The 18284-nt window shown below is 53.0% G+C and overlaps 8 protein-coding genes across 8 annotated transcripts; 5 read left to right on the top strand and 3 right to left on the bottom strand.

Moving 5' to 3' along the window:
* Positions 1–64: 64 nt before the first annotated feature.
* Z517_08626 (uncharacterized protein) lies at positions 65–1840 on the top strand (the record flags this gene model as incomplete). Its single annotated transcript, XM_013427141.1, has 2 exons — positions 65–233; positions 294–1840. The coding sequence occupies 2 exons, from the start codon at positions 65–67 to the stop codon at positions 1838–1840; spliced, it is 1716 nt and encodes a 571-aa protein (XP_013282595.1).
* A 487-nt stretch (positions 1841–2327) lies between these two features.
* On the top strand, positions 2328–3876 carry Z517_08625 (uncharacterized protein; the record flags this gene model as incomplete). The annotated part of the gene is made up of 3 exons (XM_013427140.1): positions 2328–2994; positions 3060–3758; positions 3821–3876. 3 exons carry the CDS (start codon positions 2328–2330, stop codon positions 3874–3876), a joined length of 1422 nt encoding a protein of 473 aa, XP_013282594.1.
* Positions 3877–5074: 1198 nt separating this feature from the next.
* On the top strand, positions 5075–6859 carry Z517_08624 (uncharacterized protein; the record flags this gene model as incomplete). Its single annotated transcript, XM_013427139.1, has 1 exon — positions 5075–6859. One exon carries the CDS (start codon positions 5075–5077, stop codon positions 6857–6859), a length of 1785 nt encoding a protein of 594 aa, XP_013282593.1.
* Positions 6860–7883: 1024 nt separating this feature from the next.
* On the top strand, positions 7884–10849 carry Z517_08623 (uncharacterized protein; the record flags this gene model as incomplete). The annotated part of the gene is made up of 3 exons (XM_013427138.1): positions 7884–7889; positions 8022–10499; positions 10553–10849. 3 exons carry the CDS (start codon positions 7884–7886, stop codon positions 10847–10849), a joined length of 2781 nt encoding a protein of 926 aa, XP_013282592.1.
* A 1306-nt stretch (positions 10850–12155) lies between these two features.
* Z517_08622 (uncharacterized protein) lies at positions 12156–12542 on the top strand (the record flags this gene model as incomplete). Its single annotated transcript, XM_013427137.1, has 2 exons — positions 12156–12181; positions 12257–12542. 2 exons carry the CDS (start codon positions 12156–12158, stop codon positions 12540–12542), a joined length of 312 nt encoding a protein of 103 aa, XP_013282591.1.
* An 826-nt stretch (positions 12543–13368) lies between these two features.
* Positions 13369–14427, bottom strand: Z517_08621 (uncharacterized protein; the record flags this gene model as incomplete). Its single annotated transcript, XM_013427136.1, has 1 exon — positions 13369–14427. The coding sequence occupies one exon, from the start codon at positions 14425–14427 to the stop codon at positions 13369–13371; it is 1059 nt and encodes a 352-aa protein (XP_013282590.1).
* Positions 14428–14554: 127 nt separating this feature from the next.
* Positions 14555–14999, bottom strand: Z517_08620 (uncharacterized protein; the record flags this gene model as incomplete). The annotated part of the gene is made up of 2 exons (XM_013427135.1): positions 14555–14597; positions 14668–14999. 2 exons carry the CDS (start codon positions 14997–14999, stop codon positions 14555–14557), a joined length of 375 nt encoding a protein of 124 aa, XP_013282589.1.
* A 904-nt stretch (positions 15000–15903) lies between these two features.
* Positions 15904–17065, bottom strand: Z517_08619 (uncharacterized protein; the record flags this gene model as incomplete). The annotated part of the gene is made up of 3 exons (XM_013427134.1): positions 15904–16654; positions 16703–16824; positions 16874–17065. The coding sequence occupies 3 exons, from the start codon at positions 17063–17065 to the stop codon at positions 15904–15906; spliced, it is 1065 nt and encodes a 354-aa protein (XP_013282588.1).
* Positions 17066–18284: the final 1219 nt, after the last annotated feature.

The raw sequence follows: 18284 nt of genomic DNA, 5'->3' as shown, positions 1-18284 counted from the left end.
GCACCAGTATCGTGGCTATCATAGTGGTTTCAAAACCACGACACACAACTTGTGAGCCACTACAATGTCGGTTTTTTCACTCGATGTGTCCAAGGATAATCCGGTGACTACGGACGACCTTGACCGGGCATGCGAAATCCTCGGAGTCTCCATCAAAAATGAGGAAAAGGCAGAGTATGTCAATCTCTTGGCCGTATACCATGATTCTATGGCCAAATTGATGGCACTCGAAGGTACATTCATACTATGTCCACGAAAATCACCGCAGCTAGCTGACTTGACAATCATTCTAGACTACGTCCCACAAGTTGATCATGAGAGGTTTGAAAGGAGGAATGTCCATTTTCCTGAGCCCGCGGACAACCCCTATGGAGCGTGGGCTTGGAGGTGTGAGATCTCCGACAAAAATCCCAATCCAGAGGCGCTCCTTTATGGCAAGACGGTGGCCCTGAAGGACTGCATTGCGGTCGAGGGCGTTCCAATGCTGCTTGGCACCAACTTCTTTTCAGGCTATACTCCGGGCACTGATGCCGCTATTGTCACTCGTATGTTGAAACAGGGCGCGACCATCCTGGGCAAGTCAGTTTGTGAAAATCTGTGTCATTCGGCGACATCGCATACTGCGTCGACGGGACTCGTACATAATCCCTACGCAAAGGGATATGCTTCGGGGGGTTCCTCGTCCGGCTCGGCAGTCTTGGTCTCTCTTGGCCCAGAGAATGGAGGCGTGGACTACGCAATAGGGGCAGATCAAGGCGGGAGCATTAGAGTCCCTGCGGCGTGGTGCGGCATCGTTGGGTTCAAGCCAACCTTTGGTCTCATCCCCTGGACTGGCGCTGGCAGTAACGAACCTACGAATGACCACATGGGACCGATGACACGCGACGTCCTCAGCAATGCCCGACTGCTCAAGGCGATAGCAGGTACAGACTATGTGGATGATCGGTCATACGGTGCCCCTGCACCGGACAAGATTCCTGCCTATCATGAAATTCTACTCGGACAGAAGAACCCTCAAGACCTAACAGGTATGAAGATCGGGATTTTGGCGGAGGGTCTCCGCACCCCTATGCTCGATCCTAGGGTTAAGGAGTTGTTCCTCGCTGCTGCCGACAAGTTTCGAAGCCTCGGTGCAGAAGTGGAAGAAGTGTCCGTCCCTGCACACGCGACGGCCAGTGCGGTTTGGACGGGCATCTCGAAGCTGGGAGGCTATGTGAACAAGACACTGGCGCTGGGAGGCCGCAGAGGCTATCAACTCAACGATCTCAATCAGAAGCTCTGGCCGATGACTCAGGACAAATGGGACAACGCCATCCCGTCGACCAAAAACATCTACCTGAACGGCGTCTACGCTCAGGACATGCAGAAATTCCCGGGCTTGTTTGGGAAAGCAACAAATCTCTCACTCAAGGCGCGTCATGGCTACGATGCAGCGCTCGGGGACTGGTCGGCAATCTCGACATTTGTCACTGACTCTCAACTCGAAGAGATGAAGCAGCAGAAGACGTACGACGTCTTGATCTCACCAACATTGCCATTCGTGGCCAAATCACACCCTGAGCTGGGCAAATCAGGTGCAACAGGCAACCCACTGTTGCAGCTACAGAAACAAGTCGGTCTGACCGGAAATACAGCTCCGTTTAACCAGACCGGCCACCCTGCACTGGCCATGCCTGTGGGGATGCTCGAGCCTACCGAGGGACCCCTTGCGGGGACTCCAACCAAACTGCCCGTTAGCATGCAGATTGTTGGCAAATGGTGGGACGAGTTGACCGTGCTCCGAGTAGCATACGCGTGGGAGACGGCGGCGGGGGGTCCAAACGCCTGGAAAGAGTTCTAGACCAACCCCCCTGCTTTCAACGTCGCGTGCACGCGCTCGAGTATCTCCGGCAGATGAAGTGCATAAACCATCGGATCAGCACGAAGGCCCCCTTTTTTGCCAGTCAGCCGGGCCGCACGAGTCTTTGACGATGTACATAGATAGACCTGGCGCTAAACAGCGACCGTATCAGCCAAACGTCTCGGATATTACCTCATTAGGAAATTCCCATATTCGGAAAGATCCATTTTGTTTCCACTTCGACACAGGCGACTCTCCGTGCATTATCAACCAGTTTTGGCGGGGGTGTTGGTCAAGCGTTCTCTCCATGCCTCGACCGTTGCGCCGCGCATATCTAGAACTCATGGGTCTTATCATACCTCCTCTCTGCCTCCCTGTATAAATACAGTGTCTAGGAACCATATCACCGGGGTCCCGGTTTGTCGTTCTTACACTCCATCCATCTTGACGTCCTTGCCAAAAAAAATACTCCCCCCCCAGTGCAATCATGGACACCACACAGCAGGACACCAAACAGGACCCGGAAAAGATCCATACCATTCCTAGCCGTGACAGCGAGGAAATCGTCAAGGAGCCCGCGGAGCAACAAGAAGTCTTCAAGATCACCGAGGATGGCGTCGACTTTCGGACCGTCACCTGGCCACGCGCCGCCATTCTCTTCCTGAAGATCCTCTTCGCCACCGGCGTCCTGAGCATCCCGGCAGCCATGTACGAGATCGGTGCCGTCGGTGGTGCTCTGGTTCTGCTCGGTTTCGGCATGCTGAACTGCTACGTCGGCAAGATCCAGGGCGATTTCAGAAACAAGCACCCGAGTTGCCACTCCGTCGCCGACATGGTGGGAGTCATGGCCGGCCCCATTGTGAAGGAGCTCATCGGCGGGCTCTACATCATCGCATGGGTCCTGTGTGCCGGCGCCGGTATCAACGGCACGAGCGTCGCGTTCAACGCCCTCTCCGACCACGGCGCCTGCACCGTCTGGTTCTCCTTCGTTTCCATGATCATCGTCGCCATGTCAGCCTCGATCCGCACCTTTCAAAATCTGGGTTGGGTCGGCTGGGCGGGCTTCATTTCCATCTATGTAGCCGTCTTTATCCTGGTCGTTGCCGTCACCCAGGTCGACCGTCCAGCTGCAGCCCCCAAAACTGGGGTGTACGGTGAGTTTTATCACAGTCTCGATCCTGCTTGTTTTCTGGAAAGTGCTAACATCTCCTCAATACAGACCTCGGATACCACGCGATCAGCTCCACTTCATTCCACGGCGGCATGGTCGCCACGACCACCATCTTCGTCTCCTCGGCCGGCACTTCAGCCTTCATCCCCGTCATCGCGGAGATGCGCCGCCCGCAAGACTTCAACAAGGCCCTCTACGTGTGCATGTCCTTCGTGACTGCCTCTTACATCACGTTCGCTTCGGTCATCTATGCCTGGTGCGGCCACTGGATCACGGCACCCGCCCTGGGCTCCGCGGGCCCGACGATCAAGAAAGTCTGCTACGGCATCGGCCTCATCGGGCTGATCGTGTCCGGCGCCTTCTACAACCACGTGGCGGCGAAATACCTGTTTGTGCGTCTCCTGCGCCGCTCCAAGCATCTGCAGTCCAACTCGCTCGTGCACTGGGGCACCTGGCTGGGGTGCACGTTCGGGCTCGCGGCCATCGCCTTCATCCTGGCCCAGGCCATCCCCGTGTTCAACTACCTCGTCGCCATCACGGGGAGCTTCTGCTTCGCGCCCCTCGCGCTCATGGTCCCCGCCTGGATCTGGATGTACGACCACCCGCACTACCGCAGCGGCACTATCGTGCAAAAGGCCATCTACGCCGCCCACATCCTGCTGATGCTGCTGGGCGCCTTCCTCTGCGTTGGCGGCACCTACGGCAGCATACAGAGTATCCTCGACGCGTATAGGAACGGTACAGTCGGTGAGTTGGCCCCCTTCGTTTCTTACTCAGTAGCCTATATTTGTGCTAACATTGCATGATAGGTGGTGCATTCTCGTGCCGGGATAATTCGGGGACTGTGCTGGGCGGTGGGCATTAAGTATGCTGTATGCTGTATGCTGTGTTCGAATAGTTGATCCAACTAAGGGAGGACGCCAGGCTGGGGCTTTGATGGTCACGTATACTGTGTGTAGTATAAGTACCCGTCTCAAAGAACACTCCTCTTTGTTATTCGGACACAGGGTTTTTTCTTTGAGAACGACAGAGCGAAGCAGAAATACGAGAACCTACCATGTCTCCGGTTACGCCATGCCATGCCGTCGTGACCCCTTCTTCGATACATATTGTATTTGACCACGCACGCATCCGTTACTCAAGAAGCATAAGCATAAGCATCGGGGATTCCATCTCCCACTGCGTAACAAATTCATATACTGGCAGAGCGAGCATCCAGGTGCCACTACCTACGAAATCCATAGATGCCTGCTCCTTTTCTTTTCCCGTATGAGAGAGCTGTCGCGGAAAAAAAGGCTATTGGTTTTTGCGTAACGCCTGGCGAACTCAATTTGGGGAAATGGTGGCATTTTCAGAGGGGGGGGGGGGAGGGCCATATACCTAGGTAAGGGAATAGGGGGGAGGACCTGTCAGACTGACAAACTAGGTATATCGAGTGCACGCTATGTCTTTCGGATATCTCTGAGCAAAGGTGGACGAAGCAACAGAGATTCCACTGTGTCAATGGGAGCGGTCTGAAGCATGACACCTCCTGTGTGATCAAGTTGGAGTTGGTCGGAAAGGGCTGACCGTCAGAGAGAGGGTTTTTGCAGAAACCGTCTGGCGTGAGAGGGGTGGCCAGAATCATTTTTAGATCCACGCATTAGCCCATAGCCTTGAGACAAGACAAGACCGTATCACAGGTGAGAGGGATATGATAGAAGCAGAGAATTGAAAGGAAAAGCGGCAGGACAGGTCGTTCGATGTTGACGCGTGTTCACGTGCAGACTGGGCATCTTCAAATAAAGCGGCGTATCCCACTAGTCTTGGGAAACCGGGGCGCTGACATTGCAATTCTGTCATTCCAACTCGGCGGGCAAACAACCACTTGGGATCTTATCCGTCGTTGCGGAATACCCTGGCCGAACGATCCCATCCTCTGACGTGAACCAGCAGGTGTCTTGACTCTGCACTCACACCATCGGGAAGCCCTCATACCATCAGACATCGCCCTCGTGCACCTCAACAACTGTGCACTCCAGTTTCGCCCCCTCAAACACGTTGTCACGACCACTTGAACCTCGATGTCTCGACGGCCCGGCAATGACAGAGCGGCCCAAAATGCCCAGACCCTCAAAGCTCTAGTCAAACTGGAAGGAAACAAAGTCTGCGCTGACTGCAAAAGAAACAAGCATCCACGATGGGCGAGCTGGAATCTTGGGGTGTTCATTTGCATTCGATGCTCGGGCATTCATCGAGGCATGGGCACTCACATCAGCCGAGTCAAGTCGGTTGATCTGGATGCCTGGACAGACGAACAACTGCAGAGTGTCTTGAAATGGGGCAACTCAAGAGCCAACAAATACTGGGAGGCCAAGTTGGCACCAGGGCACGTGCCGTCCGAGGCGAAGATTGAGAACTTCATACGTACAAAGTACGAATCCAAGAGATGGGTCATGGACGGGGCCATGCCTGATCCCTCAACGCTAGACGCCGAAGGTGACGATAATATGCCATTGAATATCGTGCAAGAGAAGGCCAAAATTGAGAGGTCGGCTTCGCAGCGTCAAGCGTCTACTCAACCACCTCCGCCTCCGCAGCCTCGGCCGACTGCAAATGTGAATCTGTTCGACGACTTCGCTCCAGCTCCCCCTGTCAGGCCCAATACAGCGGACATTCCTGACTCGAAACCCACGCGAACTGGCCCAGCAGCGCCTGCTCCGGCTCCAAAGCCCGCTGCGAAGCCACAAGACTCTTTGCTTGGACTAGATTTTTTTGGAGGCTCATCCTCCAGTGGCATTGGTCGACCTTCGAGTGCAGCATCCAATCCTTCGGCTTCCACAAACAGTAGAGGAGACCTGAAGAGCTCAATCCTCTCGTTATATTCTGCTGCACCTAAACCTCAACCAGCACCTCAACCCCAGCATGACCGTCAGCCGTCATTTGGTGGACTGGCCACATCACCCGCTCCAGCGAAGCAAGATGCGTTCGGAGGTCTTGCCGATGCCTTTAGCGGATTGAGCTTCCCTAATCCAACCACCACAAAACCTCCCGCGCCGCAGCCAGCCTCTGCGTTTTCGGCGTTTGGAAGTCTGACCAGCCCTGTTGCAGCGCCGAAAGCCACGCCAACCGCTCCCCAGGTGACATCGCCACCTCCCCTGAGTGGTGGCAGTTTCTTCGATGCGCTTCCCTCCAAAGCACCCGCTGCCAAAGCCACTGTCACCTCGCCATCGGCGTCGAATGGACTGGATTTCTCCTTTACCCAAAGATCCCCGCCTCCACAGCCTATGGCCGCCGCTGCACCCAAACCATCTGCTACGTCTATTCCTGTTGATTTGTTTGCGGCTGATGATTTTGGAGGCTTTGCCAGCTCGACACCTGTCTCACCACCCAAACCTGCTCCCGCTCCCGCTCCCGCCCCGCAAGTGTCGTCACCTATCAATCCGAGCTCGACATTTAGTTCTCCTTTCAATCTATCTTCACAGCCTGATCCAACGCCAAAGCCGGCTCCTCAACCGTTCAAAGCACCAGCCGTCGCTCAAACCAGTTCGTCAATGTTTGACCCGTGGGCTTCAGGCAATGATAGCAGTCCTTGGGCGGCGCCCGAACCAACACCTGCAAAGCCAGCACAGCCCAAGGTCGAATTGGGGAAGCCACCTGCACACATTACACCCAATGATATCCATGGAGGGTGGGGAGAGCCGATATCGTCGAGCAACAAACCAGTGCGACAGGCTTCTGTCACAGCCGACGAGGACTTTGGGGGATGGACCTCAGCTTCTACGACGCAGACACCAGTAGCTCCACAAGCCAAAGGGAATGGGGGATTTGGAGGCGCATCGGATCCTTTTGACAATCCATGGGGTTGATAAGGGATCAATGAGGACAGTCGGCCTCTGCTGAGGTACGAGACGAATAGTTATGAGATCTGGGGACGACTAGAGGAATGCCCTCGACGAATATAGGGCTGGCAAAGGACCCGAAAAACAAATTCCCATGTTATCTAGGCACTATACAGATTTTTAAGACCTGGACCTCCCTATGACGGAATGTAGATAAACCTTCCGCCAAGTCAGGAGCAACGACAAGTGTGACATTTGTCCGATGGGTGGATTGGCGGAAGGGGAGGGATAGAGAGCAGACGAATGATAAAGGAGTAGGAGGCCCACCTGCGCCACTGATCAGGGCACAGCACAAAATAATACGGGCACGTCCAAGCACGTCCTGGTACGTCTGGGCGATCCCTGGCGATTTGACAGGGATACGGGGTAGCAATTCCACCATTGGCTGACAAGAGCGCGGCTACTTGCCTACGATGATCCCCCCATCCTCCCTGTGTCTTGTCCTGCCTTGCCCTGCCTTGCCTGCACATCACCAACCCACGACTCTACATTTAGCAGCCTTTAGCAGCCCAACTGACAGTTCCTTTAGAGTAACCAGACCACCACACACTTGTCTCGTCCTGTCAGCGCCCGCCTGCACATCCGGATCTTCTGAGCCTTGTCTTTGGACCCCCGACAGAGGGCTACGTGCCTGGGTGCCTGGGTACAAGCCGCCGCAAACACACCGAGCACCTCTCCTTCCCGCGTTGATCATCCCCCATGATCTCAATTGTTGCAACTTGGTCCACCACTACCAAAACCGCTTTTCGATAACGCCCAGTTACCTCCAACTTTTGCCCAACGGTGAACCATTCTCTTCGGCCGTTCTATTCGCTCCGAACACTGCCTGCTTCACTCCGATGATTAAAGGAGTCTCCTCCGCAGCACCAACCTGTCGGCCACTGCGCGCAGGAGGCGGGTTAGGAGGGAAGGCTGTAGCCTGTGTTTGCACGCGCTCCTGATACAGGATAACTTCAGTCCTGGATATCTGTAGCCGCAGCCGGTCCGCTCCATGCAGGTTCGTCGAATTGCTTCCTTTGTACAAAAGATGGGCGACTGCAAGATCTTGGGGCCCAGGGTCCAGCGAGGAGGATCCGATACCTTTTCTGGTACTATAACAGAGACCAACTGACATGGTTGAATCTTACAGACCTCAACCCGCAGTCGAGACACAGGCGCGAGCTTCGCCGCCCGCCAAAGGGGGCACCTGCCCCGATTGTCGATAAGCGATGAGAATCACCACGTTACCGAAACCATCGGATACCTCTACGATGACGATTCCGAGCAAGAGCAGCAGCACCCTTCCTATTCAAGCCCATATCAGAATGCGGATTCACAATCAGAAGTTAAAATCAATGGCCACCACGTGGAGGGTGTGGTGACCCCGAGGAGGACGCCGTCTATACCCAGAAAACAGTTGCCCTACCGAGATATGCCAGACGACCATGCTGGCGCACAATCGAACGGTGTTTCCCGAGGGTCCCCTGGTCAAGTTCATTCCTGGGAACACCATAGTCGCACATCATCGTCGGCCTCGGGCTCACGAGAGCGCTCGTCCTCGGATACCGCCACCTCTCCATTCCCACTAAATGATATTGACTACGAGTCTAGCCCGGCAGGTCTGGCGCAAGAGCTGAGCAATTTGCAAGCCCTGAGACGCATGTCAATGCATGTGGGTGCAACGGACGACCCAGACCTGCCCCAACTGAATGCGGCCGGCATGCCGAGTGCTCCGTCACCCACCTCGAGTGAAGACGACTCCTCTCGATTATTCTGGGTTCCGGCTCGATTACACCCAGAACTTGCGCCGAAGGAATTCAAGACGTTTTTGGAAAGCAAAGCAGAGCAAATCAGAAGGAGATCGGGCGAACTGTCGGCTTTTACTACACCAACCTCGTCTCGGTCTTCCTCGTTAAGTGCCGAAGGAGGTAATTCTGGCTTGCGCAGAAAGAAATCGATGCTATCACGCCAGATCGATAGTTCTGTGGGGTACCAAGATGGTGCGGAACGATTAGAGAGGAAAAAATCACAGTCACGCCGGGCGGCGCCTCTAGACCCAAACCTGCAAGAGTTGGAAACGTTGGTTGCGAATACCCCGGGCTTGTCGAGGCCAAGTCTAGATCCTTCATCAGAAGACGATACCCCGGATATAATACTACCATCAGTCCCGGGCAATAGTCTCAAAAGGTCGACAAGAACAACCTACCGACGAGGTGGAAGTGTCAAAGGGAGGGGAGATCGAGGCACCTACGCTCAACGAGCCGCGAAAAGGGCAGCGGCTGGGAGCCCTTCGAGCAGCAGACCTGAGTCGCCCGAATCCAGCATCCCTGCGGTTCCTCCATTGCCAAATATATCCGTCGAGGGTCCCAGCCTTGCGCAGACCTTGAAGGACGTATCTAGCACAGCAAATTCCGGACGGACTGCTCCTACAAACTTCTCTCGGCCAGCAACCTCGTCCTCTAGCGGCGGGTCTTCTGGACCAACACCGTTTGATCATAGGTTCGGCAATGACGACGAAACGAAAAGGCCAACAGCAGCAGGCATACCTGAGTCGCGAAAATCACCACCCCCTCCAAAATCACCTCCTTCGACGGGCGTTTCTTTCGAGCGAAAGCCCGTGCCACAAATTGTTGAGACTCCGCCTCCCCTTGAAGCGCCACAGGTGTCTGTCCAGCCTCCGCGGTCCTCTTCGATGACACCCCCACCCGTGCAACAGCCAGTGCGACATCCCGAGAGGGTTTCTTCTCGGGACGATAGCCGAACAAGAGCCATTTCCCCGCAAAGACCGTCGATGCCGTCCAGGGGGTCTTTACCGACCATTACACCCCGAACACCGTCCCCAGCAAATCAGATATTGCCACAAACAAAACCCTCCCAAAGTCTCGAACAGCCATCACCTCTGCCTGGAAATGACACAAATACTAGCAATCTCTCGTTTATCCCGACCCTCAGTGTGGATAAGAGAGCCGACTCCAAAAAGAAGGAAGAGACCAAGAAGTCAAGCTGGAGTTGGTTGCTGGGAAAAGAAGACGGAGACAAAGACAAATCCGAGAAACCAAAGGCCAAAATTTCCAAACCTCCACAACAACACGACAATACACGGCTTGATCTGCTCCAAACATCCATTGATGGGGGTGTTCGAGGGCGTGAAAGTCTGGTGCTAGATCGGGAACACCTCAAGCTTGATGAAGAACGCCGAAAAGAAAGCCAACGGAAAGCGTCAGGGAGTGACAAGAAGGAAAAAGAAGGCCTTTTCTCCTCGATATTTGGCGGCAAGAGGAGCAAGGGAGACAAGGAAAGCAGCTCAAAGAAACACCGCGACCGAGGTCTGTCGCCTGAGCCGCCGTACCGAGAATTGAAACCCGACATCGACTATAATTGGACCAGGTTCTCGATTTTGGAAGAAAGGGCCATCTATCGCATGGCACATATTAAATTGGCCAATCCTCGTCGAGCCCTGTACTCGCAGGTGCTCCTCAGTAATTTCATGTACAGTTATTTGGCCAAGGTCCAGCAGATGCACCCACAAATGAATCTACCCACGAGTGCCAAACAGCAGCGGAAACAGCAGCAGAAAGACCAACAGCAGCAGCCGGACGAATATGTCCAATACCAGCGATATCAACAAGTGAGTACTTCAGGTTAGGCAGTATGGAGGTTCTCGTGCTAATTTCTTTGCAGCAGCAAGCTCAGCAGCAGCAGCAGCAACAACCTCAATCGTACCAAGGAGAGCAGTCATATGGTTCTCAACAAGATTTTGCGGGTGATTCGTCTGGCTATGATTACGACGCTGGCAGCTCGAGGCCAAGTTCGAGGGGAAGCAAGCACACGGTCGAGGGTAATGGTTCGGCATATGGCGGTGGTGCCGGTGCATATAATCAGTACCATAACAACAATCAACTTCAAGAGCACGTACAACAGGGGGGCTCACGCCACGGCGGGTCCCAGCTGGACGATGATGACGACGATATGTGGTAATATTCGGCGAGGTCGAAGAAAAGGCGTCCCGACTTGTTCTTCAAGCCAACTGGCAGTATCGCCGCTTTGATATTGGACAAGATATACTGCTGAACACTTTGGCCCGTTGCTCTCCCAATGTCTTTGGAGGGTTTTCTCTCGTCGATTTCTAGCATAGCGGATGGCAGGAAGGATGCGTATTTGTGAAGGAATATTTTCAACTTGAGGAGCGGTATGATCACATATCTCGAAATGACATTACAATATTTTGACACATCAAACTCGACATGACATCTGCTAGGACCAGGTCCTGACTTATCAGATGGGATTAGGAAGGGGAGGGGAGGATAGGAATGGTCCCTCCACCTAGAAAATTGTACATAGATGGAGGAATGCACAAACTTTGCTCAGATCCGGATAAATACCACACAGTATCGTGTGGGCTGCATGCATGTTAACGGGAGATGAGTGATATATAGAGAGGGTCATTGAGATGGCGCGAATACCGAGTGTCTGAGACTCTGTCCCGAGCAAGATGGCCAACGGCTGATGGTTTGTATGGTGCATCATGATTTCAGTTCTCGTTACAAAGTGTTGTAGATGCGAGGCTGAGGCATCCTGCAAGACACCGAGAATTACCTAGGTATTGATTTGTACCCTACATGTATGTAAGGTTTACCCTAACCATTCATTGCCAGTCACGCCCTGACCCCCGTTACCGCCGTTCCTGCGCCAGAGGCAAGGCCATGCGAGGCGAGGCGAGGCGGCACGTTTCCGCAACCAAAAGTGTCACCAAGTGCCTCTGATACCTCTCCATTATTCGCAAAGGAACTCTTAATCTTGATACACTACTCACTGACATCACAACTCCTGTGTCTCTCTCCCTCCTAGCCTCCGCAGCAGAGACTCACACGCGCACTCGACCTCGACGGAGTTAACTGCGTTTCCCCAAGGGCATCCGCTGCGCTCCTTTCCCGGCCCCCCCCCGTATTCGAGTCGCCGTAATCACAGACACAGCCACAGCCACCGAGACCTTGGAAAGACAACGGAACTGACGGCGCGAAAGTGAAGAAGAGGACAAAGTCTTGGGAGAAAGAGAAGGGGAAGAAGGGCGAGAACAAACGAGAGCCGACACTAGCCCGCCTGTGTGTCTGCGAAACCGCGCAGGGTCGAGGGCGAGCGGCATCATATCTAGCCCTTTCATACGGCTTCAAGGTCCTAGTCCTAAGCAAGGGGGAATCGGCCTCGTGAGGGCTGCCTCTGTCACCGACTCAGAAGTCCAAGAACATAGGACACCGGAAAAGTCACCAAGTCCGCCACCGCCGCAATGGCCGACGCCTACGGGCGCGAAGAGTAAGTCCATTCTCCCTCACCCTCGATACACCCAGACCCTTGACCAAAGTCAACACACTGATTGCGGCGAGACAGACAAAACAACGCCCTCCTCTCGTCCCTCTCCCAAAAGACCTCGGCGCTCAAACACATCACGCTCGACATCTACGACAATGCGCGCAGCCAGGGCACGCTCGACAACACCAACGAGGTGTTTAGCAGCATGAGCACAAACATCCGCGGCAGCGCGGGTCGGCTGACCCGCATGGCGCGCCAGGGCGACAAGGTCGCCGTGCTCAAGGTCGCGGGCGTCGTCGTCGTCGCCGGCTTGTTGGTCTGGTGGATCGGCGGGTGGATCTTGGGCTTGTTGTTGGGCAGGTGATGCATCCAGTCCTGTCTCGCTGGGTACGGGTGTAGGTGACTTGCCTGAACAAGCTAAGCACCTAGGTATCGATCCGAGTAGGTAGAGCATGAAAGGGCGAGGAAATGAAAGGGAAGAAAACATAAAGCAATCGTGAATGGGAAATGGGGGTTCGAGAACCAAATACCTAGAGAGGTAGGTATTACAGCAGCGAAAGCGAAATGATTTTGATCATACTTTGTTGTATTATTGATACTGATACTGATACTGATACACTGTCTATCCGTCTGCCTCTGTTTCGTTATAACGATACCAGTGCTCTGTTCCATTTCATTCATTCATTGATTCGTAATAATAGCTTTTGTGTCATGTTCATATTCATGATCATGATCCGTAATGATACCCAATGCCCATGCCAATGCTAACAATATGCGTGTTTCTTTTTTTCCTTTTCCTGGTTGCCTGCTCAATAAAAATGCCCATGCCGTGATAATGATGTTGTGATTGGTGGCGTTGGTGGTGTTTGCGTGTCGGTAAGTAAGGATGCTGGTAATAATGTCATTTTTCCCTTTTGGGTAACAATGCTGTAAGAATGGCTTTTGCTCTGCAGTAACAATGCCTCTCCTTCGGTAACGATGTTGTAAGAATGCTTTCCTTCAGTAACAATGTTGTAAGAATGCTGTGCCAATAACATTGGTCTTTTCCACACGCCATAACAATACGTGTAATGATGCTTGTCGTTGATGCTTTTGCCATGCTGCGGAAAGGAAAAACCCAGCTCAGGTTCCAGTCACATCTGCAGTTCTGTTGGGCTGATTTGGTTGGTTTGATGCGATCCATGTTGTCCTTAGACTGCATCTTCAAACTCTTCATCTTCTTCAGAGTCTCCTTCGAAGGCAACTTCATACTCTCTCTTGATGCCATTAATTGGTTCTGGTTTGACATCCACATCTTCAAAGTCTTCCTCTTCCTCTGCATCTTCTTCTCCTCCGGCGTCATCTTCATCTGGAGTGGTAGCAGCCGTGGCGGTTCCATTGGTGGTAGCCCCGATTGCACTGCTTGTATACCACACTGGCAGTTGATTCTGTTTGGCGAGGAATTTTCTGCGCTCTTCTTTCCTTTCTGCTTCTTCACGTTCTTGCTCCTCACCACTAGTCAGGTTGACGGTGAGATTTTTAACGTCGACCATGTCTGGGCCGCTTCTCTTGTAGTCGTAGTACCTGTTGCCTCTCTGTAGAGGAACGTACTGTTCTGATGTGTCTGTTTTCCCACTTCCCTGCGGTCGGGGGACGTCTTTCTTTCGGTCCCACGCTGACGTGAAGTCGTTTTCGGGGATGTCTGTCCGATCGATCTTGAGGATCATGTCGTCAAACTTTTTGAGCTGATCATTCAGCTTTCTGATCTTTTCGTGGTTGCCGCGGTCTTTCAGTGCGACTTGTTCGTTCTGGACCAGCGTCGCATGGCATCTGTCGCAGTAGAAGCCTTCGTCTCCAACTTTGTCGAGTATGTCAAGTTCTTCATATTCTGCCTTGCAGCGGGGACAGCGCCAGTCTTTGCGTTTGGTCTCATCTTGTTGATACATCGCCTCCACCTTCTTGCGGAGTTTTGCGATCTTGTATTTGATTGCGTCGATTGCGGGGTGGAAGGGACAGTAGTAGTATTCTCTGGACGAGGGTCTTGTAGAGCCGATCTTGGCTTCATTGCGGGACTGTGTCTGGACAAGCCGAGCAGTGCGCAGAGGGTTGAGTAGGCTGCGGATGTCTTTGGGCTGAGAGTTCAGGAGAATGTTCAGGTCGTCCATTTGTAGAACTGAGTGCATGAGGATGGCGTCGACAATGATGATCTGTTTAGGGTGAGGGAAGAAAGTGCGCACTGCCGTCCGGATGAGAGTCTTTGCTTCGTCCATGATGATGATGGTAAGGGTGTGATTTGAGTGTGACTGTGAAATGTTGTGACCAGGAATTGAGAGGACCGAGAAGAGAGGACCGAGCAGAAGAGACGTGCAGCCAGCGAGTCTTGGAAGGGGAGCTCCTTCAAGCGTATCTTGGGTTGCGCGGAGGCGCAACACGCTTGTCTCTGCCAAGCCAGTTAGTCAGCATCCTTTGAGTTGGGCGGAGCGGAAGACGCCAAACGAAAATTCACTTACGCGCAGCACTCGCAGACGAGGGAGTCGCTCGACTCAAGCTCGAGCTTCTTCCAATTCTCACACCGCATCTGTGGCAGCGGTGGCCTCTCCCTTGCCTTCCTCTCCAGCACCAAGGAGGGACTTGGGTCCCTCTCGTCCAACGCTTTGAGCCAGCGAAGGACGAGGGACGCAGTGACCTTTTCAGGTTCACTCGCCTCCTTGGTGACTGGCTTGCAGTCGGGGAGAGGACAGGCGGGAGGGCGGAAGGGCACCGGCTCGAAAACGAGCGGTGGGAGGTTGTCCTCCTCCTCCTCAATCTCCTTTCGGAGTTTCTTGGAGAACATGCACCCCATTGTCTCCGGCGGTCTCTTGAAAATTAAAATGGTTAAAAAAAGAAGGTGTAAAAAAAGTGTCAATGTCTCGGGCGTTCAAGTGATGTGGTATAGAGAAGTCCAAGTACGATGGGCCAGGTGTGTGTCTCACATATATTCTACAAAATCCCTCAGGGTTGATCTTGTGCGTCCGCTCCTCTGCCGAAATTTTATAGAGAGTTGTCAATCCAGTTGGAGACTGTCGATCCCAAGCCTTTTACAATTGCTGCCTCACTGCCTTGTACACTTATCACATGCAATGTTCCGCTATCACACATGGCTAGGTGGAGTTTATTGAAGGCGGTTGAGCCAATATCCGCTTAAGCGAACCCTACCGCTAGCGCCGCGCGGAACATCTTCGCTGTGCCGCCGCTGGAACTGACGAGGCTGGGGCTTACGGTGGGGCACGTGAACTTTTACACATGAAAAAGTTTGATGCAAGAGTTCAGTGAGAAAACCACGCATTGCTAGTTATTCGTGCCGTTGGAATCCTCAGGCCTGATCAAGTTTATCTGTCCGTTCAATGGTCTCTCCTTGCCTGATGTGCGCAGCTCATGCCTCATTGCAAATCGCCACATAATTGGCCAGATCAGCCAGATCAGGCACCCTGGGTTGATCCGAGGACGTCGCATCAATTCATCTGGTCGAATTGATTCCAATAAAGTTTTCTATATTGCTGGCAAAAAAGGTGCGCGACGTGCTATCAGAGGTCAAGAGGCTGTTCATTGTTCCCAATATATGGCAGATATAGGAGCCCTCAGGGGTGCCTAGAAGTTTGGATGGCCAGCATAGAAAAACAATATACCATCCTTGATCCATTGAAGAAGTATGCCATTAGTTGAGGCAGTGCAGCCTTTCCCCTCCATATCTGCTGCTCGTGAGTTTCCTAGCTGCCTGGATCGTCGTCGCTGCGTGGTCTAGATAGTGCTTTGTCCTGCGCCATCTTCCGCTCCAGCGAAAGAGTCAGCAACTCAGTCCAGAAGAATTGCCTACAGACCTCAAAATGTAGGTGATTGAACTCTGGAAATGGGACGTCCCGACGTAGTTTGTTGGCAGTCTTCCAGGTTTGTGTGTCATGGTCGAATGTCGCCAACAGTAACATTTTCGCCCAGAGAAGAAAGTCTTCGAGTCCCAGGGCGCCTGTACTGCGACATTCTCTCTCATAATCGACGTCCCAGTTCAGCATGCAAAAGGTTTGAATAAATCCATAGCCATTCGTTATATGTTCCCCTAAAGTCTCGGTTGAGATAGTGACGGCCAGCAATGAAATGGCCAACAACTCTTCCACCATGTTCCGGTGCTGGTTTTGCAGGATTACAATAGCCAGGAACATGACTTGAGGAGGCGACACTGGATATGTTGATGGCGAAAGTGCGAGTTTGTCATCTTGCTTGAGATCTTGCGTCTGGTGCATTAGATCAGACATTAGTTGCGCACTTGTCTGCACAACTTGAACCACTTGAATACTCAGTCTGCAAGACATGGCTAATTCAACAAAGCCTAGAGGCAGGCGACTCAACGTAAGGCTAAATTCCGGGTGGAAAGGATGTGTAGGATATTCAAGCAGGCCGTAAGGAAACTTTGGCACCTGATCTCGGTCAGGCTCAGCATACACCCCTCCCAGGAATGTTTCCCAGCTGACCATGTTAGATTGCATGTGCCGTTCGTGTAAGGCGATAACTTACGATCTGATGTGGGCCTTGATGTAGCCCTGTAAGCCGGTAGATCTGAGCTCGCCTCGCATTTGTATCATACGATGCATCACACCTAGATGCTGAAGAGGCGACCCTAAGTCTTCCGAGAGTGCCTGTAGAGAGTTACTCTAACGCCGGGTGGTCCACTATCGGGAAACAAACCTCAACAGCCATCAAATAAATAAGACTAAGCAGTATAGCGTCGGTCGAATTGGGAATGTCGGATTCAAGTCTGTTTCGAAGGAGGACAAGAGCCTTCCAGTAATATCCGACCACTTTCCGGCTCTGTCGTTTGTCTTGTATGCGAGAAGCAAATGCAAGGCCGGCTGCCGTTATCAAGGGATCTTGCATCATTGCCGAAAGATTGGCACCGATGAACTTCGAATCTCTGCTCTCCAATCTGAACGTTGGGTAACGCAGCATAGACGGGCAGTAAACCTCGACAACTTGAATGAATCTGTTCAGCATAACAATCTCCCTCCCTGGATCGTAGATGCTCACAGAATTGGATGGTTGCCAAGGGGTTGGTGTCGCCCTCCATCATTGTAGCATCCAGCGGCAAGGCATGAAAATTGACCGGCTTGACTCTGAGCAGCGTGCGAGCGGACCGCCGAGCTGAATTGATTTCCGACTCGATGAGTCGCAGTGCAGGGCTGGCCCTAGCTTGATTATTCATATGCGATGGTCTGAGAGTGTAGTCGGACTCTCCGCGAGGTGCATCCTCTTGAGAGGTTGAATGGTGAATAGGAGAGACATGCCCTCCTCGACTCATCGCCTTCCTATATCGGTCGATTGATCCTTCTGGCAATCGCTTTGCGTCGAGGGGATCTTTGGCGGGGATCGTTGATCGGACCTTGAGTGACTCCTCCGCTCGATTGTTTGAACGGTATTCCGCTGCCCCTGGAAGTTGTGGTACTGGAAAAAGACGGCTTGGATCATCTCAGGCCTCGCTCCAGCTGGAGCGAGGCCATATAATATACCATTCTGCCATCCTTGAAGCTCTCGTTTTTGTCCGACCAGGAAATCTTCTTTGAATCTGCGATCATTGTGGAAAGTATGCACATATTACACCGGCGGTTAAATACGGGCCAGCCCTTAAAAATAACGTGGACGCGGGGTCTAAAGACGACAGCAATGGAGTTGCATTGTCGGGCTCCAGACCTCCTCATCGGTGTCCTGCATGCTAAGGGCAACGAGCCACTGAAAAGCTTGTGCCTGAATATGGCGGTCACTCGCAAGGCAAGATTAGGCGTGAAGCGAGGTCGAAAGCTCGGATTTTTATTCCCATCCCACGTTGTAACTGGAGAGCCCTCAATGCAATCCCGTCTTTTTTGGGGGTGAACCTGCTGTCGCATGGCCCAAACTTACGGGCCATTTGGGCCCTTCGGGCCAGCTGACTTCATATAAGCTAGCCAAGGGGCTATTGGGGGAGGCTTCGCAGTGTGACTGGTGCTCTTGGAATGGTGTGCCGCTTGGGGCAAACTATCTGGGGGCAGCAAGAGGGGGAGCAGGGGGCGTCAGCCACAGAGGAGCTTGCGGAAGAGACTGCTGATTAATGGTCGGTGGTAGTCTG

Source organism: Fonsecaea pedrosoi, assembly GCF_000835455.1.
Source record: "Fonsecaea pedrosoi CBS 271.37 unplaced genomic scaffold supercont1.5, whole genome shotgun sequence".
In the NCBI taxonomy this organism is placed as follows: domain Eukaryota; kingdom Fungi; phylum Ascomycota; class Eurotiomycetes; order Chaetothyriales; family Herpotrichiellaceae; genus Fonsecaea; species Fonsecaea pedrosoi.
This window is presented reverse-complemented; position numbering and strand designations above follow the sequence as displayed.